We start from the raw sequence: 23,025 nt of genomic DNA, 5'->3' as shown, positions 1-23,025 counted from the left end.
CTCCTTCCTCGCGCGCCGCCGGCCGCCTCGCCAATCGCCTGCCGAGGGGGGCGGGGCGGGTTGCGTCATCCCACCGCGCCCCGCGGCGCGCGGTGATGCGGCGGGGTCGCCGCCATGGCGGCGCTGTGGAGGGGCTACGGGCGGCTGCTGGCGCGGCGGCCGCGGGCCGCGCAGGCCCTCACCGCCGGTAAGGCCCGGGGCCGCCGCCGGCACGAAACGTGTGTGTCCCGCCCCCAGCCCGGTAGCGTGGGGCCCCGTGTCCGCCCCTTCTCCCCGCCCCGGGTGGCACCGGGCCCCGGCGGAACGAGCTGCGCCCGCGACCCCCACCCCCGCCCCGAGCACCGGGCCCTGCTGTCCCGCCTCGCCCCGTAGCGCCCGGTCCGCTCGTCCTGGGGACATGGGCCCTGCCCTGGCGCCGCCCCACGAGGTGGGGCCCGCCCCACAGACGGGCCCGCCCCCCTGGGTAGCTCAGGGCCCCGCGGCCGCGCTGACACGGGCCCGTGCCCTGCCCGCGGGGACCGGGGCAGCAGTTGAGGGGGGTCCCGGTGCCACCCTGGCTGGCGGTCGCGGCCCGCGGGGCTGGCGGGTGGATCCCAGCGGGCGAAGGGGCCCTGCGCTGGGCTAATGAGGGGCGTGAGGAGGAGGCGGCCCAGCCCGGCGCGAGGACTCACCCCGGTGCTCTGCGCAGGGGCCGTTTTGGGACCCCCCATCCGGCCGGGGTTGGTGCTGGGACGTAGCCGCCTGGGGCTCAGCTGGCTGCGGCCCGGGTGGGAGCAGTGGCAGGGGACAGCCAGGCCAGCACAGCACCCGAGCGTCTTCGCGGCGCCGGCTCTCGGGGTGCACAGGCTGTGTGCTGCGGCTGAGGCTCGTGCTCAGCGCGGGAAGCGCCGTGCGCTGCCTGAGGGCAGCCCGCTGCCTCCGCAGAGGTGCGCACAGCTCCCGGAGCCGCCTGCGGCCTCTGCACAGATGATTTAATCTCCGTAAAAGCGTCGCTGCTTGCTGGGGTGGGAGGTGCCATAAATCTGCCCGGGTGCTGGCAGGCGGCTCCCAGCGCCTCAAGGACGTGCTCCCTGGGCAGGAAGCTGCGGGAGCGGGGATGCTCCCGCCCGGGCCGGCCCCGGGCTCGCTCTCCCGAGCGCGGAGCAGCCTGGGGGGACCTGTGCCACCCTGGGGAGCCGGGCCGCGCTGCTCCGTGTGGGCCTGGGCTCCGCTCGTGGGAAAGCCCGTCCTGCCTGTGCTGCGTGTGCCCGTGGAGGGGCGGCATGTGGTGCGAGCTGGCGGGGTCCCTGCCCACCTCTGTCCTTCCCCTGCGCTCACTGGTTGCTGCCCTCCCTTCAGGGATCGCTGGGGCTCCGAGCGCACCGCTTGCAAGTAGCTGCCAACCGAGGATGTCCAAAAAAGCAGGGCTGCGAGGAGCAGGGGGCTGCGCTGCTGCCCCACACCATGGGGGCCACGGCCCCGCTCCACTCACCCCCGCTGGCTGCCCTCCCCGCTGCCTGCGGGGATGACGGCACGTTCCCCGCCTGCCACACCGCTGGGGCGCTGCCAGGCCACCTCACTGTTCCTTGCGCTATTTTTGTCTTATTTGATGGAATTTACTGCCTGGCACCTGCTGCATCACGGCGTTGCTCAGCCGCACATCCCTCTGCCTGCTCTCTGGGCGCGGGCCAAGGCAGAGCTGGGTCTGGCCAGGGCCACTCGCTGCCCCTCTGGGCTGCTGTCGCCCGCTGCTGCGGCCGGCTTTGGTGCAGGCTGCGGCCGTGGGGCTGCTCCGGGCCGCAGCTTGGTCTCAGTTCTTGCGTTAAAGCCCGGCCCTGCCGTGCTGAGGTGCCGCTGCAGTGCGGGGCTGCCTGGATGAGCCGGCTCCCTTGACGTGGCCTCGCGGTCCTTGGGCAAGCCACGGCGCTTGGGCACTCGGCCGTCCGGCACGGCCGCTCCGCGCAGCGGGCTCGTCCGGGCCGGCCCACGTGGGCGAGAGGAGGCTCCGTCTTTGGGCCTGGACCCACCTGGAGCGGGGCCGTGGTGTGGGGCGAGCGCTGCTGGTTCCCCGGCCCAGTGGGACCTGGGGGGCTCCCCCCAGGCAGGCCCGAAGGTGGGCTGGGGCAGGGCCAGGGCGGTGTTCTGGCAGTTCGTTGCGCCCGGCGCCTCCGGCAGCGCATGCCTGCCGACTAGTGTCCCACCTGGCCGTGGGAGCTGTGGCCTCGGGCTGTTCTTCGCCTCCCGCGACCAGGGCCGCGGGCCAGGACACCAGCCGGGCCTGGGCACGGCGGGCAGCAGCCCGTGCCCGTGGCAGCGACCTCGCCGGCCCTGCCTGCGGAGAGCGGTCCCACGCAGCCCAGCCGCTTGCTGCCCGCCCGCGGGGCCGCAGACGGCCTGCCCTACTTACGCTTGGGCCTCTTCCAGGGCTCCGGCCGCGGGGAGGGGCAGCCCCAGGCGCGGCCTGGCCTGGCCTGCCCTGACCGGGAGCCGGGCGCTGCTCGGTAGCGCTGAGAGCCGGCGCGCAGGCCAGGGCAGGCCGGGCCGGAGCGGGCACGGAGCTGCCCCAGCCGGCCGGGATCCTGCCTCCCGGTTCCCGCGGCGCCGTGGCGGGGAGCGTGTCCCGTGCGGGCACCTGGGGCTGTGCTCTGCCCGGCGGGCGGCGGGGCAGGCGCGGGGGCCGGTGCCGCATGGGTGGCGTGGGGCGCAGCGCGGGGCCGCACCGCTCCGGGCAGTCCTGGTGAGCTCCAGCCCCGCGGTGGGGCCACGCGCGGCGTCTCCCTCGGAAGGGCACCGGGCTGGTGGCGGCAGCGCTGGCGCCGGCCCTGGGCAGGTGAAGTCACCGCGAGGGGACTGATCCGGCCGCGCTCCTCAGCGCGGGTGGGGCGCAGACGGACCCGTCCCCACCCGGCAGCGCCAGCGCCGCTTCGTCACCGCCCGCCCCCCGCCGGGCTCCGCGCCCGGAGCCTCGGGCAGGGATGAGTAACGCCGGCTGGCGGCTCTTTCCCAATGAGCACCGGCACCGGGGCGTCCCCACGCAGGGCCTCCTCCAGGCCCCCGCTCCGCTGCCCCCGGGGCTGTGCCGGTTCTCGGGGGCCCTGGGCAGAGCCCCCGGCAGCTGCCGTGGCGGCCCGGGCGAGGGGCGGGCGCCGGCGCGAGCGGCTGCCAGGAGCGAGCCAGCCCTGCGGGGCCGCGGTGGCCCGGGCCGGCCCTGCTGGCCTTGCTGGGGCACGTCCAGGCCTCGCTGGCCTTGGCGGGGCCCTGGCTCCCGCCCAGCCTCCTGGACCGCGGCCAGGCTCTGCTGGCCTCCGCCGGCTCCTCTGGCCGCTGCGGGTCTCACTGGGCCGCGTCCAGGCCCTCCGCGGTTCCTCGGCTTCGCGGGGGCCGTGCTGCGGCCCCGGCCTGTGCGGGACGGTCGCGCTGGGCTGCGTCGGGGCGTCGCACTGGGAAACGGCACCCTCAGACCAGCGCTGGGTCCGAGACCGCACTGGGAAGGCTGGGATCCACTCCGTGGAGCGCTGCGGGGTGCCGTCGCGGGGAGCCCGTGGCCCGGGAGGGAGGGAGGGGCGGCGGCGGGGCCCGGCGGCGGGAGCAGGCGTTCCCGGGGACAGCGGCCTCGGGCTGCGCGTGCGCGGCGCGTCCTCGGCTCGCCCAGCAAAGGGGGCTGGAGACCTGCCTGGGAACGGTCTTGCGAGGAAGGCTAGGGATAAACAGGGAGGGGAGGAGGAGTGCCGAGCCAACAGAGTTACGTCCACGAGGTCAGGGGTGTGGGGGAGAGCAAGAGCTGCCAAAAGCCCAGCTGAGCAGGGCCCCGCGGAGAAGGCGAGGGCACAGCCAAAGGTCCTGCGCACCGGTACGGGAACAGGGCGCAGAGCCGGGCCAGGGGCCAGGGAGCGGAGAACCGGGGCCGAGCGAGCTGCGCTGGGGGGAGCAGGCCGCGTGCCCTGCTGCCATGGCGTGGGGCTGGGCCCGGGGGGTTGGAGCGGGCCCGGGGGGTCGGAGCGGGCCCAGGCCTTGGCCGGAGCCGCGGGGCGGAGGTGGCTCAGGGCAGAGCTGTGGCAGGACGACGGGGCTGCCGTGGGCCTGCCGGTGCCTCGTCCTGCCCCGGCGCGCGGCGGGCGTCTCAGCGGGCCGTGCCGGTCGCAGGGGCCCTCATGGGAGCCGGCGACGTGATCGCGCAGCAGCTGGTGGAGCGGAGGGGGCTGCGCGGGCACCAGGGCCGCCGCACCGTGAAGATGACGGCCATCGGCTTCTGCTTCGTGGTGAGTGCCGGGCGCGGGGCGGCGGGGGCTCGTGCCCAGCGCTGCACGTGCAGCCGCGTGACACAGCCACGTGCCAGCAGGGCTGTTCCAGCCCCGAGGCCGGCTGTCCTGGTGCTGGTGCTGGCGCTGGCGCTGCCGGCCGGGTGCGGCCCCCGCCGCGCGGCTGCTCGAGGAAGGGCGGGGAGGCTGCTGGGGCCAGCGGGGCTGCGGCGTCCCCGCGTCTCTCAAGCGGGACAAGCCTGGCTGCCCCTGTGGCAGGCGGAGGCCCCACTGCCCGGGGGGGAAACGGGGCAGGCCCTAAGTCCCGCTGTCCCAGTGCCACCGGGATCTCGAGCCCCCCAGCCCTACCCGCCGTGGCCCGGGACAGCCGGGCCCTGCCGCTCACGCCTGGCTCCCGCAGGGCCCCATCCTGGGCAGCTGGTACAAGGTGCTGGACCGGCTCATCCCGGGGGCTACCAAAGCCGTGGCCGTGAAGAAGATGGTCCTGGACCAGGTCAGTGCTGGGTGGCCGCGGGGTTTCTGCGCGGGCCTCGGGCAGCGGCAGGAAGGCACAGCCGCGTGGCTGGGGGGGGTCCGTCCTCTGAGCCCCCCTGCTTGGTGCAGCAGGCCCTGGGCAGGGAGTGGTGCCCTGCCAAGCGCTCCCCCGTCGCCCTGCTGCTGGCCTGGCTCTGGGGTCCTCGACGTGGGGCTCTGACCTCTCTTACAGGGGGGCTTTGCCCCGTGCTTCCTTGGCTGCTTCCTCGCCATCGCGGGGGCACTGAACGGCCTGTCGGTGCAGGAGAACTGGTCCAAGCTGCAGCAGGTGAGTGCTGCCTCCCGGGGCGGTGCGGGGCTGTGCACAGCCCGTGCGGGGCAGCCAGGACGCCTCGGCAGCTCCCCGGCACGTCGGTGCCGCAGGCCGCTCCTGCGCGGGGCTGCGGCCATGCCCGTGCCCAGGCCTTGCCTCCTCCCAGCACTGACGGCAGGTCCCTGCAACAGCTCTCCCGTTGCGCTTTTCCATCCTCAGCCGGGCCCAGACCGGCTGCCCCAAGCTCCCGTGCACCCCGGCCCCAAGCCCCGAGCCGGCTCTGCCGGTGCCCATGGCCAGGGCCCGGGGAAGGGGAGGCAGCTGCGGGGCGGAGGCTGGGGGGCCCCGTGCTTGGAGCCTGCGCGCAGCAGGAGCCGCCCGGCTGGTCCTGCTGGGTCCAGTGCCGCGTCCCACCGCCCCAGGCAACGTCTGCCAGTGCCGCTGGCCCCGTGGTGCCGGTGTCGGGGCTGCTCCCCGCAGCACTGCTCGCTTGGGTCCCACCGGGCCCAGCAGCTGGGTGCCGGTGCCGTCCGGCTCCCCGCACGCACGTCCGTGCTGCCCCGCTGCTGGCTGCGTCTCCGGGGCCATTACCGTGATGGCTCCCATTAGCAGCAATTGCTGGAAGCAAACGCGAGCGGCTGAGGCGGCAGGTCCGGAGGGTGAGTCACCAGGGAGGGGGTGGCCGCCCGCCGCAGGCCGGGGCCTGATCACGCCAGGGGGGCTGCACCGGAGGGCCGGGGGTCCCTGCCCCGGGGGGGGCCGGGCACAGCCGCTCCGGCGCACGGGCGGCTGCCTTGGGCCGTAGCCAGGGTCAGCGCGTGGAGGGCGCCTGGCCTGGCCTGGCCCTCGTCCCGCAGGCCGCGAGCTGGGGTGCTGCCCCAGCCCGGGGTCCGAGCCCCAGCCGCGCACAGGCCTGGGGAGGGAGCTCTGCCCGGGCCCCAGCACAGCCCCGGCGCCGGGAGTCTCGCTTGCAGCAGCCCTGAGGTGCTCCAGGACGCCCCAGCAGTGCTCGCAGCCCGCGTGGAGACGGGCAGGCGGCACAGGCAGCACCCCACGCGTTCCCAGGCGCCCGGGTCCCGCTGCGTGTCTTGCCTTGCTGCATGGGCTGGGGCCTGAGCACCGGAGGGCTCGTAACACGTGCGGTGGGTGATTCCCCCCGGCTGCGGCTGCCCCGCAGACCCGTGCAGGGGCTGGTGCTCTGCCGGGGAGATGAGCAGCACCTGCCTGCAGCCACCTTCACCCCGGCTTGGGGCACATCCTTCCCTCGCCACGTAGAGGAAGCGTCACCGGAGCATCCATCACCCCCGCGCCCGCTCTCCCCGTTCTGGGCTGCCGGCCAGCGCTGGAGGAGGGCTGGGCTCCCGGCTGAGTCACAGCCGGCCTGGGATGGAGGGGACTCGTCCTGCGGCCACGGGACAGGGCTGCAGTGTGTCTGCCGGTGTGGCGCGAGGACAGGGGCAGCGCACGGGGTGCTCGGCCTGGCTGCTCCAGCCCTGGTGCTGCTCCCCGTCACTGCCCCCATGGTGCCTGGAAAGGTGTTCGGGGGACGCAGGCCCCCAAGGGCTGGACTGGGGCTGGTGGCAGCCGCGTGCCCAGGAGAGGAGCTGAGCGCTCCCTGCCTTGTCCCCGTGCCCGGAGCTGCTGCGGGGTCCCGGCTCACCTTCTGCCCTTGCAGCACCTTATCCTGCCCCACAGCTGCCCCTGCTCTCCCCACGCTGCAGCCAGCCGGGCCTGCCCGGGCTGAGCGGGACGAGGTGGCCTGGCCGTGGCTGCACGGGCCCTGCCTGGTGTGGGAAGGGCTCCTGGGGCAGCGGCCGTGGCCAGCGCTCCTGTCCCTGCCTCCCCTGTCCCGGCCCCAGCGGGCACGTCTTCGGGAGAGGCGCAGGCGGGGAGGAGGAGGGGAACCGCTCGGTCCCAGCCGGCCGGGCGTGCCGGGCAGGGCTGGGGTGCCGCGGAGCCGGGTGGCACGCTCACGCTCTCCCTGTTTCCCCAGGACTACGCGGACGCCCTGCTCACCAACTACTGCGTAAGTGCTGGTGCCCGCGGGCGCTGAAGTCGGCCCCGCACGCGTGTCTGCGCCCGCGTTCCCAGTGCGTGCCGTGCTGCCGCCCTGCTCTGCCCCGTCCCCCCCGAGGGCTGCCCCGGGGGGCTCAGCTCCATGCTCTGACTGCACGGGGGTCCTGCCGAGGGGGTGCTGGCTGCATGTCCGCCCACGGCGTCCTTCACCGCCGTTTCCCCTTCTCTTTCCAGATCTGGCCGCCAGTGCAAATTGCAAACTTCTACTTTGTCCCTCTGCACCACAGGTAGGAAGGTGGCCCTGACCCCGGCCCCGGGGCTTCCAGTCCCTGCGGCTGCGGCTGCCAGTGCTGTCCCTCCGTGTCCCCAGGCTGGCCGTCGTCCAGTGCGTTGCCATCGTCTGGAACTGCTACCTCTCCTGGAAAGCAAATCGGATGTGAGCGGAGAGGCCCCCTCCCGTGACTGCCCCATCTCCCCGTGTGCTGTCTGACTGCACCACGTCCAGAGCCGGCGAAATGGGCCCCGGGCCACAGATGGGGATGGGGCATCTGGCTGCCCGGTGTGCAGGGCAGCATCCGTCCAGCTCCCTCCTCGGGAGCCCCCATCTGCTGCTGTTCCAGCTGTTCCAGCTGTTCCTGCTCCCAGGGACGTGGGAAGTAAAGCTGGAGCCTCGTCCGCCCCAAGCCAGGCTGGTGCCAGGGGCTGCTCCGGGCCTGGCACTGGCCTGAGAGCGGCGCGCTGCCCAGGGCCGAGCTGGGTGCCCCTGCTGCCGCCTGCTCCCCCGGCGCGGCTCGGTCCCCGCTGCTCTCTGCGGCCACGGGCAGCTCGGCGTGGGCAGGCCGGGGCGGCCCCCGCGGCGGGCAGGGCCCTCCCCGAGCTGGGGTCGGTGCTGCTGAGGGGGCGGCTGTGCGGGCTGCCCGGCCTCCGCCGCCCCGCGGCAGTGAGCACCGTGGTCCGGTTGTGCCGTGCGGTGCCAGGAGGTTTCCTTGGCCCTGCTGCTGGCATTTGGCACCCAATAAATGGGGTTGGTCTCTCCTGATTCTTGTGACAGCCGAGTTCATGGACCTCCGCCAGGGCCCTGGCCCCTGGCTGTCCCCGGACACGGGGCCCCGGACGAGCCTCGTCCTGGCCGCAGAGGCCCGCGAAGCTGCAGCCTGTCCGGCATTGCTGCCTCGTGGCGCTGCCCGTCCTGCACCGGCTCCCGCGGCTCCTGCCCGGCCTCCCCCGCGGCTCCTTGGCCTGCCGCCTCCTGACCCGGGTCTCCGGGAGTGGAGCGGAGCAGAGCAGGGGCACGGTGGCTAATCTCACCCCGGGGCCCGAGGCTCTGACCCGCTGGGCAGTGCCGCTGCAGCCCGGCAGCGCGGGAGGCAGCCGTGCCGGCGTGCTGCTGGCACCGGTACGGTCTGTGCCAACCGGCCACAGGCGCGTTAGCTGACGGGCAGAGCACCGTCTTTCTGAGCCCGGCGGCCTCCTTCCAGGCCCAGCGTGGAGCCTTTTCCCGTGCCAGCTGTTGCACGCTGCCGACTTTCACCGCAGCCCTTTGCTGGTCTGTACTGGGTCGGGAAGGGCAGGCCCTGCTCCGGCCCTGGGGTGCTAACGCGGCGCCTGGTCCCTCCATCAGAGGAGCCGCAGCTTCGGCCTCTTTGGGGCCTTTCCCGTGAGCCGGGGCCTGTGGGGGGCTGCTGGGAGCGCCGGGGAGCTGGGCTGTGGCGGGGGGCAAGGCCTGGCTGCGGTGCTCCGGGACGGGGCTGCTCCGGGACGAGGGCGGCACCGTGGAGCCCTCGGCGGGGTGATGGCTGCTGCAGCCGTCCCGCGTGGCCGCGACCCGGACGTCCCGCAGCGGCAGCCGGCCTGCGCCGTGCTCGCGGCCGTGAAGAGGGCGGCAGCGGCCGTGGGGCATTTCGGGCTGGGGCTGGGGCTGGGGCTGGGGCTGCGCAGCGGGGCCGTGCAGGAGCAGCACCGGGAGACGTGCCGGCCCAGCCCGGCATCGGCCACCAGGCCTGGCCGTGGGCCTCAGCCCGGCTGCTCCTCCAGCCCGTCCTTCGGAGGCTGGGCCCAGGGGCTGTCCCCGGCCAAGTGCGCGGTGTCCCCTGGCAGGGACGCGCTGGGACCAGCTCCTGGGCAGAAGCTGTGGGCCTGCGTTTGCCCACCCAGCCACAGCGCCGGCCTGGGCCAGACCCAGGCAGACACCACGCACACCGGCCGAAGGGCCTGGCGTGGTCCCCGGGCCTGAGCTACGAGCACGGGTGCCCGGCACCAGCCCGGCAAGGTGGGGCTGCCAAGGCGCCGGGAGCTGCAGCCTGGGCTCTGCCCCGGAGCCATGGGCAAGGCGGCACCAGCCTTCATCCCAGCGCCACGTCGGGGACCACGCGGCGCTGTGCATGGCGTCCCTGCGGGCAGGACGGTGCCCCACCGCGTCTGCACAGCACGTGGGGAACACGGTGCCGCGGCCCGGTGCACCACGGCCCCAGGCCCCGCAGAACAGCCGCACCGTGAGGGGACCCCGCCTAGGGCCGGTCTTAGCGGCCGCACCAGCGTTGGGGCTGGCGGCAAGGCAGGTCCCCTTGGCTGCGAAGCACCGCGAGGCCGAAGCTCGGGGCTGCTGGGAGGGCCGCGGCGCTGGTGGGCCTGCGGGAGCCGGGCGGTACGCGGCAGCCACCTCGCCTCTTGGCAGCAGCGGCCGGTGCCCAGAGCTGGAACACGCTGCCCGCACCCGCAGCGCCGCGGGCTCGCGCTCCCTTCGCACCATGAGTCACAGCTCCTTGGCGAGCGGCGCTTCCTTGCTGCTTCGGGCTGCTGCAGCGCTTGGCCCTTGGCGCGCGGCGGCTTGACCTCCGCGCCCGCGCGTGCTGCCAGGGGCACGGTGCCACCGGGCTGGGCCGCACCGGCCCATCGGGCCCGTGGCGGGGGGCGCCGGTGGCCGAGGTCCGTCACCCCCCGGGGACAGTCCCCAACGCTGCCGTGTGCCGAGCCCGGTGCCCGCCCAGGAGCTGGGCGCAGCGCGGCCCCCCCAGGCCGGGCCCCATGGAGGAGCTCGTGGCCGGGGGGCTGCAGCCCCGAGCCGCCAGCCCGGGCCGGCGCGGTGGGACGGGACGGGACGGGACGGGGCTGGCGGCGGGCGCTGCCCTGCCCGGCCCCGCCGCCGCTTCAGCACCGCGGACAGCGGCACCGGCGGCGGGTGGGGGCACGGCGGGGGGGGGGGGGGGGGGACGGGGCGCACCGGGGGCTGCGGGGGGGCCGCTCGGGGGGCCGCAGCGGTGCGGGGGGCACCGGGCTGGGCGTCTCCGCGGGTCGGGTGCCGCGGGAGGGAACCGTCGGGCGCAGCGGGAGGTAGCGGCCGCGCCGCCCGACGAGCCGGGGCGAGGCGGCCCCGCTCGGTGCGGGGTCCGGGCCCGGGGCACCCCCGGGGGCGCCGGCGGGGCGGAAGCGGCAACGCAGGCGGTGCCGGTGAGCGCAAGGCCGGTGCCGGGGCGCCGCCGTCCCGGGGCCCCTTCCGCGCTCCCGCCGTCCCGCCCCCGCCCGCCGCCCCCCGCCGGCCGGTGCGTGGCGGCGCTGACGTCAGCCCGGGCTCCCGGCCCTGTATAAGCACCGGCCGCGCCGCCGGCTCAGCTCCCGAGGGACCGACCGCTCTCTGCTCCACCGGCAGCGCTCCGGCACGGGACAGGGCACCGCGCACCGGGTACGGGGCGGCGCACGGGGCCGGGGATGTGCACGGGGCCAGGTCCGGTGCACCGGCTGCGGGACGGTGCAATGCGCGGGGCAGAGGACCGTGCACCGTCCCGCAGCCGGGGCAAGGGACGGTGCGCAACGGAACTGGGGACGGTGCACGGGGCAGGGATGGTGCACGGGGCCGGGGCACCGGGTGCAGGGCGGTGCATGGAGCCGGGATGGTGCACGGGGCCGGGACCGGCGCACCGGGTGCAGGACGGTGCAATGAGCGGGGCCGAGACCGGCGCACCGGGGCCGGGACGGTGCACGGGGCCGGGACCGGCGCACCGGGTGCAGGACGGTGCAATGAGCGGGGCCGGGACCGGCGCACCGGGGCCGGGACGGCGCACGGGGCAGGGATGGTGCACGGGGCCGGGACCGGCGCACCGGGTGCAGGACGGTGCAATGAGCGGGGCCGGGACCGGCGCACCGGGGCCGGGACGGCGCACGGGGCAGGGATGGTGCAAGGGCCGGGGCCGGTGCACCGGGTGCGGGCCGGTGCACGGGGCAAGGGACGGTGCCCTGGGTGCGGGACAGCGCGGTGCACGGGGCCGGGGCCGGGGCCCGGGGTGCGGGACGCCCCCCCAGTGGGGCCGGTCCCCGAGCCTCTGTGTCGCCTCCGGCTCCTGGGTGCGGGAGCCGTCCCGGGTCCGCGGCCACGCCGGGCCCCCCGGTGCCCCCCGGTGCCCCTGATGCGCCCGGTGCTCCGCAGGTGCGGACGGAGCCCAGGATGCGGCGGGCGCTGCTCACCCTCCTGCTGCTGCTCGTCCGCCCGCCGCCCGCCGCCGCCCGCCCCGCGCGCCCCGACGCCGCCGCCCCGGAGGCCGCCGCGGGGGTCGGGGCCGAGGCGCGGGGCCGCCCGGCCTGGCCGCCGCTGCCGCCGCCCCGGGAGCCGTGGCGGGCGCGGCGGGACGAGCCGCCGCTCTCCATCGACCTCACCTTCCACCTGCTGCGGCACCTGCTGCTGCTCGCCCGCGCCCAGAGCCAGCGCGCCCGCGCCGACGACAACCGCCTCATCCTCGACGCCGTGGGCCGCTGAGGCCGCGCCGGGGGCCGCACCGGGGGCTGCAACGGGGGCCGCACCGGGGGCCGCTGAGGCCGCAACGGGGGCTGCAACGGGGGCTGCAACGGGGGCCGCACCTGGGGCCGCGCTCCCCGCCACCGCCGCATCCTCCGCGCCGGGCGCCGCGCACCGGCGAACCCGCCGGCCCCGGGACTGGGAGCGGCGCCGGGCTGCGGCCGCCCCCTGCTCGCCGCCGGGGCAGGCGGGCGCGGGGGCGGCTCGGGGCCGACACAGGTTTTATAATAAAACGTGGTGGAAACCCGAGGTGTGAGCGAGTGCGGGGGCTGCGCGGCACCGGCACCGGCACCGGCCCGTCGCGGGGAACCGGCTCAGCGGGAGTGGGGCGGCGGCGGCGGCGGGGCCTGGGTGGGGGGGGGGGTGACGACCCCCCCGCAGGGAAGGAGGCGGCAGTGGCCGTGGTGGGGAGCAAAGGGGCGGCGCGGTGGGGGCAAGAGACCCCCCCCTCCCCGGGGGAGCCACAACGTCGCAGGAGCAGCGGCAGCGTGGCGGGACCGACGGACGGACAGACCGTGACGGAGCGACACAGGCCCTTCGGGGGGGGCGGGGGCGACGCGGGGTGGGGGGCACCGGCTGGTGGGTCGGACCGGAGGAGACGGCAGCGAGGGGGGCACCGCGGCGGGGGGGGGGGGGTGCGTTGCAGACCACCGAGCCGGGAGAGGAGGTGGATGAACCTTCCTGAAGCAGCGGGAGGGCGACGCAGCAGCCCCACGGGGGACCCTGGGCCTCACGGGGGGCTCGACCCTCCCTGGTGTCAGCCGGAAGGGCAGCACAGCCGGACGCAAGCCGTCACGGGGGTTTCCGGAGGGTGTCAGGGTTAACCTGTAGCTGCGGGTACCGGATGGAGCAGCCGTGGGAGACAGGGCGAGGTCTGCCGGTACCGACGGGCAGCTCTGCCGGGGGTGTCAGTGGCAGCCTTGGCTGTGGCAGCCATGAAACAGCGGCGTTCAGGATCCAGAAGGGAGCGAGGAAAGCGCGTAGCACGTGCAGACCAGTGTATTTACGGAATGGGGTGGGGGGGGGTGGATCCCATGGGAAGCACCTCTGAAGGATGAGGGAGCTCAGGAAACCTGGCTGGTCTCGAAGGGCTCCCTGCAAGCGTGAGCGTGGTCACGGGCCCACGGCGTGGCTGAGGCTGGAAGGGGCCTCGCGAGCACCTGGTCCGACCCCTGCCCTGAGCAGGGTCAGCTGCAGCAGGTAGCTCGGGACCACGTCAGCTGCGGTTTGAGCCTCTTCAAGGACGGAGCCTCCACAGCCTCTCTGGACAACCTGCACCAGCGTTTGTAGGAAGAAACTTTTTCTTATGTTTTTAACAGAATTTCCTGTATTTCAGTTTGTGCCTGTCGCCTCGTCCTTTCACTAGGCACCACCGAGAAGAGTCCTGCCCTGTCTTCTCCCCCACCCCAGGTACCTGTGCACTGGTAAGATCCCCCTGAGCCTTCTGCTCCCCAAGCCAGCGAGTCCCAGCTCGGCCTCTCCTCGTATGAGAGATGCTCCAGTCCCCAACCATCTCCGTGGCCCTTTGCTGGATGGCTCCAGCACGCCCGTGCCGTTCCGGGGCTGGGGAGCCCAGCGCTGGCCCCAGCACGCCAGGCTTGGCCTCCGCAGGGCTCAGCCGAGGGGCGGCATCACCCCCCCCTCCAGCCGCAGGCTCTGCCCTGCCCTGCGCAGCCCTCCCTGCCCTGCCGCGGTCCCCCGAGCGGCCGCACGGCCCTCCTCCCCCCCGCGCAAAGCCCTGCCCTGGCAAGGACGAGCCCAGCGTGCGGGCGGCAGGACCGGCACCACGGCCGGAGATGGGGGGAAGCGGTGACCTCCCCTGCTCGGCACCGTGACACTGCAGCCGGCCCCTGCGGCCCACCCGGCCCCACCACCCCGCGACAGGAAAGACGGGGACCAACCGCAGGGAGATCAGCCGAGGGCTACTGAGCTGGGGGAGAGCTGTCGTGCCCCCCCCCCCCCATGTCGTGCCCCGTGTCGGGGATGGGCTGGCCATGCCCCGTGCAGGGGGACGTGTCAGGCCTTGTCCCCTGTCGAGGATGCGCCGTGTTGGCCATGTCCCGTGCAGGGGGAGGTGCTGCCACGTCCCCCCCGAAGGGGCTCAGCCGGGGGGGGGGGGGTCTCGCAGGGCCGTGCCGAGGTGGGCCCAGCTGCAGCGCTGCCATCTCCTGCCCCCCCCCACCAGCTCCAAGCAGGACCCGTTTTGGGGCGGGCTGGAGCTGCCCATGGCCCTCCCCCCCCCCCCACTCAGGCCCATCCCAGGGATGCTCCACTCTCGGGAGAAGGAGCTGGGCCGGTTACCGACGGGGAGTTTCCTCCTCCCCAGCTCGTGCTGTCGCCGCTCGTCTCGCCCTGTGTCCCTCCCCCCCCAGAGTCCGGCTCTGGCGTCTCTGCACCGGGGGGGCTGCAATGGGCCCCCTTCCCCTGGCCCTGCCAACGCACCCCCCCTCCCTCGGGCTCCCTGCGCCCCAGCTCTTGGGGGGGGGGGGGACCAGACCCCATTGCCCTGCTGCCCCCCCCCGTGGGGGAACCGTCGCCCTTCCTTGGGGGGGATTCGGGGGGTCCCAGCTTGCACCACCGCCGCTCATCGCCTCCCGGGAGGGGACCGCGGGGTGGTGGCGGCCGGGGCAGGGGACGAGGCCGAGCCGCACGTGCCACCTCCGGCGTCAGCCGTGACGCGTGCCGCCGCGGTGCCGGGCCAGGCGGCTGACGCAGCCGGAGCGCGGTGTTGTCGGTGGCGGTGTTGTCGGTGGCGGTGTTGTCGGTGGCGGTGTTGCCGGCGGTGGTGGCAGCGCCGGGCCAGCTCATCGCCGCCTGTTTGCTCAGGGCGCCCCGGGCGCCGTGGCGGCCACGTGCCGGCGGTGGGGACGCGCGGGCGGGCGGCGCGGGGGCGAAGCAGGAGCAGGGAGACGGCTTCCTCGCACGCCGTTTAATGGGGGCGGCAGCAGCTCGGCTCCGCGGGTCCCTCGCTCCCTCCCTCGCTCGCCGGGGACGCCGGGGCCCTGCTCAGTGCTGACCTGCGCGGGAGAGCGGCCTCAGCCCCCGCCGCGGGGACAAGGGCCAGGACCCCCCACCCGTCCCACGGCCCGCCCGGCCCGGCCCCACCGAGGGTCTCACCGTGGGGAGCGCCGGACGGCTTCTGCCACGGCCCCACGTCTGCGGAGGGAGAGAGGAGGGAGGATGGAGACGGGGCCGCACAGCCCCACGGCGCCGGCATCGCTCCGCCATGTGTGACCCCCCCCCCCCCATCCCTGTGCAGCCCCACGGCTCGGCACCAGCACCGCTCCGCCATGCATGACCTCCTGGCACGGCCCCACGGCACGGCCCCACGGCACGGCCCACGGCATGGCACCGGCACTGCTCCACCATGCGTGGCCCCCCCCCCCAGCACAGCCCCATGGCATAGCCCCCATGGTGTGGGGCCCCCCCGCACGGCTCCCTCAGCACGGCCCATGGCACGGCCCCACGGCGCAGCCCCACGGCACAGCCCCATGGCAGGACTCACCCTCGGCAGCATCAGACGCCTCCAGCCCCTCCTCATCCCCGGCAGCCTCGCTGCCTTCGGCAGGGCCTTCGGCCTCGTCCTCGCCCAGAGGCTCTGCGGTGGGCGCGTGTCACCGGGGCACCCTGTGCCCCCGCATCCCCCCCCGTCCCCTCCGTGCCCCATGTCCCCCCACGTCCCCCTTGTTCCCTGCATCCTCCCATGTCCCCCATCCCCACGGGTGTCCCCCCCCCCGTCCCCCCCCCGTCCCCCCGCGCCCGGCAGCACCTGTGCAGAAGTCGAGGGCGCGCAGGGCCTCGGCAGCACCCTCCACGCGCAGCCGCAGGTGCTCCAGGCTCTCGTAGCCGGGCTCGGGGCGGCTGCTCAGCGACACCTTGGACATGTCCGTGATCCTGGCGGCACGGGGACAACGGGCAGCCGCCGACCCGCCGACCCGCCGACCGGCACAGACCCACGGACCCCCGCACAGACCCACAGACCCCCACCAGCCCCAAGGACCCGGCCCAGTCCCACGGCCCCAGAACAGACCCAGGGACTTGGCCCAGCCCCACAGTCCTGGCCCAGCCCCATGGACCTGGCCCAGCCCCACAGTCCCAGCACAGACCCATGGACCTGGCCCAGCCCCATGGACATGGACCAGCCCCACAGACCCAGCCCAGTCCCACAGAGCCAACAGAGCCCCACAGTCCTGGCCCAGCCACACGGGCCCAGCCCAGGCCCATGGCCCCAGTACAAACCCCCCTGGACCTGGACCTGGCCCAGCCCCACAGTCCCAGCACAGACCCACAGACCTGGGCCAACCCCACAGAGCCCCAACACAGCCCACAGTCCTGACCCAGCCCCATGGACCTAGCACAGCCCCAGCACAGCCCCACAGCCCCAGCACAGCCCCACAGCCCCAGCACAGCACCCTTCCCTGTGCCCGGCCATGGCACAACTCACTTTTTAAGGAGCTCCTTGGAGTGCTGTTGCGGGGGGGGGGGGAGCAGGGCTCAGTCAATGGGGCCAGGGACCCCCAGGACCCTCAGGGGGCTTGACGGCTGATCACCACTGACAGCCCCCCAAGAGCCCTGGGGCAGCCCCACACACCCCAAAGGAACCAACCCCCCCCCCAATCCCCCCCCCCGTCCCCCCCGGGCGGACCTGCAGGTACACGGCCATCTGGGGCTCCTCCATGGCCTGGATGGCCGACTCCACCAGCTTGGAGGAGGCTTCCAGGTGGTCGCCGTACTGGCGGAGGAGGCCGCGCACGCGCTGCTCCTTGGCCTCCTGCTCCCGCGCGATGCTCTGCAGCAGCTCCTTCTTGCGCTCCTCCAGGATGCCGTACAGCGCGTCGAAGCGCAGCCCCAGCTGCTGCTTCTGCCGCCGGCCGTTCTCCTGCCGGGCGCCGGGGTCAGGCTGCCCCACGGCCCCGGCCCCCCCGCCATGGGGTCCCGCCACGGCCCGGCTCCACCAGCCCCGCTGCCCCTGGGGCTTCCCGGGGTCACTTTTAGGTGCTGCAAGCCGGGAGGGGAGGCCTCTCCCGAGGCCATTCCCAGCCCGTGAGCCCGCGCGTGCTGCCCCAGGGCCGTGCACCCGGAGGCCGGGGGGATCCTGAGCCCAGCAGTGGCGGGACGGGGTGCAAGGAGCTGTTGGGGCTCCCAACGCTGCTCCGAGAGCACAGGCTGGGCGCTGTCTGGCTGCAACACGGCTCTCGTGCACCAGCCCCAGCTTGCTGCCGCCCCGGGCTGGGGGGGGGGGGCACAGAGCCCCGCGGGGCCATGCCGTGCCCCTGAACCCACCTCGATGGTCCTGCAGATCTCCTCCATCTGGGTGATGATGGCCTGGACGCGGTCGTTCCCCGCCACCAGCATGGCGATGCCGTCGCTGAGCTCGCTCTGGGGCCAGACCGGGGTGAGGGCCGGCGGGGCGGGCGGCCCCCCGCCCCGCGCCGGCCCCCCAGGGTCACCCACCTTCTGGCGCTGGTAGACGGCGGGCAGGGGTGCCACCTCGCAGTCCTTGTGCGCCCCGAAGACCTTGCAGAGGGAGCAGGTGGGCACCTCGCAGCGCAGGCAGTAGATGTTGATCCGCTCGTCCTCGTGCTCCTCGCACATGAGGTGCTGCTCCGCCTTGGCGTGCAGCGGCCTGCGGGACCGGCGCCCATGCCCACCACGCGCCAGCACCCATGCCCACCGTGCACCGGCGCCCGGGGCCCCAGCCGCTGCACCGGCGCCCGATGCCCCCGCCCTGCCCGTGCCTGCAGCCCCGAGCACCGTGCACGCCCCAGAGCCAGGGTCTCGGCCCCCCCGTCCCCCCCCCCCCCGCGCCGCACCTGGCCGACTCCTGCTTGTAGATGTCGATGATGTTCTCCACGAGCAGGTTGCGCTGCAGCCCGTACACGCCGTGCCGGTCCAGGACCACCTCGTGGCGGCACGACGGGCACCGGAACCGGCCCCCCGACGGCACCGCGCTGGAGCCCCGCGACTGCCACAGCGGGTTGGACGCCTGCGGCCGGGGCGGGGGTCAGAGCCGGGGGGCACCGGGCACCCCCCACGCGCTGGGCCGGGAGCCAGCCTCAGAGACGGCCCGACGGCCCCGGCTCGGACCCCGCACCGAGGCGACCCGGCCGGGACGGGGTGACCCAAAGTGGCCCCGAGCCCACGGCGCTGCCGGCAGTGGGGTGAGCAGCTGAGCCCGGCGGGCCCAGGGCGGATCCAGCCCCTTCCCCGGTGGGTCGAGGTCCATTTCCCCCCCCATCCCCGCTGGGGGGTCAGGATGGGCCCCATCGGGTGGGTCAGCTCCAAACCCGCCCCCTTCCCCAATGCCGTGGGGGGGGGGGGTCACATTGCTCCCACCTCCAATGGGTTGGAGTTAAAACCAGCGCCCCCTCCCCGGTGGGGCCCGTCGGGGCCCCCCCAGGTGGGTGGAGGGTCACATTGCCCCCCACTCCGGGTCGGATGCAGCCCCCCTTCCCCGGCGGGTCAGGGCCACGCTGCCCCCCCCCCCCCCCCCGGCTGCCCCGCACCTGGAAGACGTCGTTGGCGCACTTGCGGCAGAGGTTGTGCTGGCAGGGCAGGATCACCACGGGCTTGGTGAACATCTCCAGGCAGATGGGGCAGATGAGCTGCTTCTCCAGGCTCTCCATGCTCCGCGCCTCCGCCAGCAGCGGCTTCAGCCCCACCGCGAAGTTCATGGCCACGGCGCCCGCCTCGGCCCGGCCTGCTCCGTGCACACCCGGCCCCGCTCCCGGCCCTGCTCCCGCTCCCGCTCCCGGTCCCAGCCCCACTCCCGGCCCCGCCGCTGCCGCCGCTGCGCCCGTGCTAATTTTAGCCGCCCCAGGCCTGCGCGGGGCCGTCGCAGCTGTCAGCAGCGTCGGGTGACACTGAGTCACGGCGCCGGGCGGGGGCCGTGACGCCCCCCCCGGCACCGCCCGCGCCGGCCCCCAGCCCCAGTGGGCGCAGCCTGGCCCCCGCCCGTGCAGCGGATCCCCTCCATGGCCAGGCCCACGGCAGGGCCCTCGCGGCCCCCCGACACCAGGTCCCCGGCGATCCCGTGCCCTGCGCCCCGTCTCTGTCTCAGCTCTGGATCCCGGCCGGCTGCGGGGGCACAGCCCCATGGACACCCCCACCCCCGCAAGCCCCCTGCCCAGCCCCACGCTCCTGGCACAGCATGCCAGGGTGCCGTTCCCAGCTGCCAGGCCTGGGAACCATGCCGGGTGCCATTCCCAGGTACCGCGTCCGGGTGCCATGCCCAGGTGCCATTCCCAGGTGCCATTCCCAGGTACCGTGTCCGGGTGCCATGCCTGGTGCCATTCCCGGGTGCCATTCCCAGATACCACGCCCGGGTGCCACTCCCAGGTGCCATTCCCAGGTACCGTGTCCGGGTGCCATGCCTGGTGCCATTCCCGGGTGCCATTCCCAGGTACCGTGTCCGGGTGCCATGCCTGGTGCCATTCCCGGGTGCCATTCCCAGATACCACACCCGGGTGCCATGCCTGGTGCCACTCCCAGGTGCCATTCCCAGGTACCGTGTCCGGGTGCCATGCCTGGTGCCATTCCCGGGTGCCATTCCCAGATACCACGCCCGGGTGCCATGCCTGGTGCCACTCCCAGGTGCCATTCCCAGGTACCGTGTCCGGGTGCCATGCCTGGTGCCATTCCCGGGTGCCATTCCCAGATACCACGCCCGGGTGCCATGCCTGGTGCCACTCCCAGGTGTCATTCCCAGGTACCGTGTCCGGGTGCCATGCCTGGTGCCATTCCCAGATACCACGCCCGGGTGCCATGCCTGGTGCCACTCCCAGGTGCCATTCCCAGGTACCGTGTCCGGGTACCATGCCCGGGTGCCATTCCCGGGCACGCAGGGCTGCCCCCTCCCCCCCCCCGGCCGACGCTAAGCGCCCAGCATGGGCAGACCCACGCTGCTCCCCGGGGCACCTCGGTGCGGCAGGGCTCCCCGCAGCTCCCCGTAGAGGGACCAAGGGGGGTCCAGGGCCCCCGCCCGGGCCGCGGCAGCAGGGGGGGGAGGGCGGTGCACGGCTGGCTGCAGCCCCGCACGGCTCTGGCCGGGCTGGCACCGGGTCAGGGGAGCTCGGCCATGCGCCGGCCCCGGAGGAACAAAAGCGCCCGGCTGCCAGGCCCTCGCCCGGCGGGGACATGCCCTTCCCGGGAGATAACGGAGCGGGCAGCGGGCTCGGGGCCCACGAGCGCCAGCCAGAGCCGGCCCCCCGACGCCGGCGTGGAAGGACGCCCGGGACCGCCGGCGCCAGGGACTCCCCATCCCGCGCCGCTCGCCCTGACACTCCGGCTATATTTAGGGGGTGAGGCAGCGCGCACAGCCGCGGGCCGGGAGGCGATGGCCGGGGCTCCGGGCAGCCGCTCGGCCCTTCTCCACCCCGGCACAGGGCGGGGAGCATCCAGGACACACACGGAGCTGTGAGCTGGCACGTGCGCTGGAAATGGGGCCGGGGGGGCCGAAGCTGCTCCCGGCGGGCACAGAGCGGGGCTGGGCCTCGCGGCGGCAATGCTGGAGCCCTGAGAGCCCACGTCAGCCCGGCAGGACCCGGCGCCCCGCCAGGCTCCGGCTGCGCTGGGGCTGCGACCCCCCAGCTTGGCCCCCCTTCCTCGCCCACCCCCTACGGCCACTGCCTCAGCCGGCGCAGGGCAGAGCCGGGCGAGGGCATGTCCCACCGGGGCAACCCCCGCCTGCCGCGTGCAGGCAGCTCCGGCGGCGTAGAGACCACGCAGAAACACGCTCCCCTCCCCTCACTCTTTAATGGTGCCCATAAAACCTGTACAAACCCAAGGAAAGTGCCTGTGCCCGGGCCCAGCCCGCGGGGAGCCTGCCAGCAGCAGGCAGAGCAAGGTACAGCGGCTGCCCCGGGGCCCCGAGGGCAGAGGCAGGAGGTGCAGGCGGCCGCGCCCCAGCCTCGCCGGCAGCGTTTGGCACCCAGCACCCGTGCGGAGGGGCCCCGTGGGCGGGAAGCGGCTCAGCCCCAGGGATTACAGTGCTCACGGTCTCAAACGCCCTCGGTACCGGCTGCAGGCCGCGGGGCCCGGGCCGGGTGGCCCCGCCCGCCGCTGGGCCCCAGGAGAGCGCCCAGCTCTGGCAACGCTGGCCGCGAGCGGTGGCCCCCAGCCAGGCAGAGGCAGCGGGGCAGCGAGGGGCCGGGGCTGCTGGTGAGCGGCCAGGCGGCAGCGGGGCGGCAGCGGGGCGGCAGCGCCGTGCCGGAGCGCCGTGCCGGCGGGCGGTCCCAGCAGGGAGCCAGCCCCGGCCTCCCTCCCCGGTCATAGTCCAGTCACAGTGGGTTCCGCCTGCTCCAGCGGGGCCTCGCCTGGGCGCTGGCGCCCCGGGCGGGGCTGGGACGCAGCGGCAGGGGAGGCACTGCGGATGGGGCGCAGCGGCCGGGGGCTCCGGGCCACCTCCGGCGCCAGTGCTGGACACAGGGGCGCCTCTGCGGAGCTCAAACAGGGGCACGGGAGCCTCTGCGCTGATGCTGGCCAATTTAACCTGAGATTGTAGCCACAGCGAGGCCGGAGAGCCGCCCCGGGTGGCACGACAGGGGTCCTGGGAAGCGGCGGTCCCAAAGGGGGGCCCTGCCCAGAGTCCTGGGGCTGTTGGCGGGGCTGAGGCCGGCCTCAGGCGTTCGTCCTGGTGCTGACGCCCGGCGACGGCTCCGCTCCGGCCGGCGGGGGCTGGACCACGATAGGGACCTGCGGGTCTGGAAAACAAGAGTGCAGGTCAGCGGCGGAGCCCCAGGCCGTGGCGCCGGGAAACAGCTATTCAGGACTGCCGACGCCCTCGTTCGGCCTCCCATGAACCACAGCTCTCCGCCCTGTCTGACAAGGGCCCACGCCTCCAGCCGGCAGACAGACACTCCGGCAGTCCCTCCACCCAGGGAAGCCCGTAGCGATGACCCAGGAACAGCCCGAATCCCAGAGTACCTCAGACCGTAGATCCCCGCATGGCCACGGCCTGCCCGTACTTGGGACGGACCAGCCTAGAGCACGGCTGCTCGCTGAGCTCCTGCCCCAGGAGGGCGCGAGCCCAGGTGTCCCTAGACCCCAGACCTCCGCAGGGCCCTCAGGGAGACCTCTCCCAGGGGGAACGAGGAAGGACAGGACGCTCTCCACAGCCTGTGCAAGAGCTCCCTCTACCAGCTGTCACCAGCCAAAGCCCAAGTCCAGCACCAACTGTTGATCCTTGAGCAATAAATGCTACTAAGTCAGATCCCACTGTCTAACGAGCGCCCCGTCTCTCCCAACGGGACAAGGTCTCCCCCAGAAGCCCCATGCAGCAGGAGGGAGCCCGGTGCTCACAGACACAGGAGCTGGGCACACAGCGGGGGCACAGAGACTGCCGAACTCACCGTTGTCCTCAGCGCGGATCTGCGCCTCCAGGTCCTCGGGGTTGACGTACTTGTAGGACTCGTCCTCCTCGGGCGGCCGGCACTTCCCGCAGCAGAAGCAGCAGCAGCAGCAGCAGCAGCAGCAGGTGATGATGCCGCAGCACACGCCCAGGGCCTGCGGGGGTGGGCGCGCTGTGAGGCCCCCGAGCCCCCCGGCGGGCCCCAGCCCCGAGGCGGCGGCACACGGCAGCCCCCCGGCAGCCCCGCAAGCCCCCCGGCAGCCCCGCGGCGGGGCAGGGCTCACCTTGAACCACCACTTGGACATGAGGAAGTAGTACTTGACGCTGTCCTCGCCGAACTGCTCGGCCACGTAGAGCCCCATGGAGCCGTACTCGGCGTAGAGGCGCCGCTTGCCCTCGTCGCTCAGCGTGGCGTGCGCGCTGTTGATCTCCTTGAAGCGCTCGGCCGCCGCCGGGTCGTCGGGGTTCTTGTCCGGGTGGTACTTGAGCGCCAGCTTCCTGCGGGGCACCGGGGCTGGCACGGCGCGGCCCGCACCCCCCCCCGCGGCCCCGTGCCCCCCCCCCGCCCCGGCCCCGCCGCCCCGCCGTACCGGTAGGCCTTCTTGATCTCCTCGGGGGAGGCGCCCTTCTCCAGGCCCAGGACATGGTAGAGGCTCTCCCCGGCCCGCGACAGCTTCCGCTGCGGCCGGCTGGGCTCCGCCATCCCGCCTGCGGCGACGAGCACCGGCGGCTCGTCACGGCGCCCAACGCTGCCCGCCCCGGCCCGGCCCGGCCCGGCGCTTCCGCCCCGCCGCCGCCTCTGCGCCTGCGCGCGCCGCCGCGCCCCGCACCGCGCAGGCGCGACGGCGGC

At 74.7% G+C, this 23,025-nt stretch overlaps 4 protein-coding genes across 6 annotated transcripts in view; 1 reads left to right on the top strand and 3 right to left on the bottom strand.

Annotated features, from left to right (window-relative positions):
- HADHB (hydroxyacyl-CoA dehydrogenase trifunctional multienzyme complex subunit beta) overlaps nt 1–9,021 on the bottom strand; it is a 644,785-nt gene extending 635,764 nt beyond the window's left edge. Inside the window, exon 1 of the mRNA XM_064508191.1 lies at nt 9,013–9,021. The gene's annotated coding sequence lies outside the window, so the exon portion shown is untranslated. The remainder of the gene's footprint in view (nt 1–9,012) is intronic.
- On the top strand, nt 36–8,080 carry MPV17 (mitochondrial inner membrane protein MPV17). 2 transcript variants are annotated; one of them, XM_064508169.1, is made up of 7 exons: nt 37–187; nt 4,123–4,238; nt 4,639–4,731; nt 4,945–5,040; nt 7,019–7,051; nt 7,276–7,328; nt 7,412–8,080. In XM_064508169.1, exons 1-7 carry the CDS (start codon nt 115–117, stop codon nt 7,479–7,481), a joined length of 534 nt encoding a protein of 177 aa, XP_064364239.1. In that variant the 5' UTR covers nt 37–114; the 3' UTR covers nt 7,482–8,080. The 2 variants fall into 2 exon arrangements, with proteins under 2 accessions (XP_064364240.1, XP_064364239.1); XM_064508170.1 differs by lacking the exon at nt 7,019–7,051 and having other exon boundaries at nt 36–187.
- Nucleotides 9,022–14,741: 5,720 nt separating the features above from the next.
- TRIM54 (tripartite motif containing 54) lies at nt 14,742–18,630 on the bottom strand. 2 transcript variants are annotated; one of them, XM_064510192.1, is made up of 10 exons: nt 18,334–18,630; nt 17,641–17,813; nt 17,282–17,453; nt 17,111–17,206; nt 16,473–16,706; nt 16,272–16,294; nt 15,597–15,721; nt 15,333–15,425; nt 14,945–14,983; nt 14,742–14,844 (listed from the first exon to the last, which is right to left on the bottom strand). In XM_064510192.1, the coding sequence occupies exons 1-10, from the start codon at nt 18,499–18,501 to the stop codon at nt 14,834–14,836; spliced, it is 1,134 nt and encodes a 377-aa protein (XP_064366262.1). In that variant the 5' UTR covers nt 18,502–18,630; the 3' UTR covers nt 14,742–14,833. The 2 variants fall into 2 exon arrangements, with proteins under 2 accessions (XP_064366262.1, XP_064366261.1); XM_064510191.1 differs by having other exon boundaries at nt 17,111–17,453.
- Nucleotides 18,631–20,562: 1,932 nt separating this feature from the next.
- Nucleotides 20,563–23,002, bottom strand: DNAJC5G (DnaJ heat shock protein family (Hsp40) member C5 gamma). Its single transcript, XM_064508164.1, has 4 exons — nt 22,766–23,002; nt 22,460–22,673; nt 22,177–22,330; nt 20,563–21,528 (listed from the first exon to the last, which is right to left on the bottom strand). Exons 1-4 carry the CDS (start codon nt 22,876–22,878, stop codon nt 21,446–21,448), a joined length of 564 nt encoding a protein of 187 aa, XP_064364234.1. The 5' UTR covers nt 22,879–23,002; the 3' UTR covers nt 20,563–21,445.
- Between the last annotated feature and the right edge of the window lie 23 nt (nt 23,003–23,025).

This window comes from Dromaius novaehollandiae, chromosome 3, assembly GCF_036370855.1.
Source record: "Dromaius novaehollandiae isolate bDroNov1 chromosome 3, bDroNov1.hap1, whole genome shotgun sequence".
Lineage (NCBI taxonomy): Eukaryota > Metazoa > Chordata > Aves > Casuariiformes > Dromaiidae > Dromaius > Dromaius novaehollandiae.
This window is presented reverse-complemented; position numbering and strand designations above follow the sequence as displayed.

Bases quoted from the DNA above. Each gene is read 5' to 3' on its own strand.
- MPV17 (XM_064508169.1), top strand. From the start codon at position 115: ATGGCGGCGCTGTGGAGGGGCTACGGGCGGCTGCTGGCGCGGCGGCCG. The intron at 4,732-4,944 runs GTCAGTGCTGGG...CCTCTCTTACAG, and splicing joins AGAAGATGGTCCTGGACCAG to GGGGGCTTTGCCCCGTGCTT. The intron at 7,052-7,275 runs GTAAGTGCTGGT...TTCTCTTTCCAG, and splicing joins CCCTGCTCACCAACTACTGC to ATCTGGCCGCCAGTGCAAAT.
- TRIM54 (XM_064510191.1), bottom strand. From the start codon at position 18,501: ATGAACTTCGCGGTGGGGCTGAAGCCGCTGCTGGCGGAGGCGCGGAGC. The intron at 17,454-17,640 runs GTGCGGCGCGGG...CCGGTCCCGCAG, and splicing joins TACAAGCAGGAGTCGGCCAG to GCCGCTGCACGCCAAGGCGG. The intron at 16,295-16,472 runs GTCCGCCCGGGG...CCCCCGCAACAG, and splicing joins AGATGGCCGTGTACCTGCAG to CACTCCAAGGAGCTCCTTAA.
- DNAJC5G (XM_064508164.1), bottom strand. From the start codon at position 22,878: ATGGCGGAGCCCAGCCGGCCGCAGCGGAAGCTGTCGCGGGCCGGGGAG. The intron at 22,331-22,459 runs GTGAGCCCTGCC...CCACCCCCGCAG, and splicing joins TGTCCAAGTGGTGGTTCAAG to GCCCTGGGCGTGTGCTGCGG. The intron at 21,529-22,176 runs GTGAGTTCGGCA...CTTGTTTTCCAG, and splicing joins GATCCGCGCTGAGGACAACG to ACCCGCAGGTCCCTATCGTG.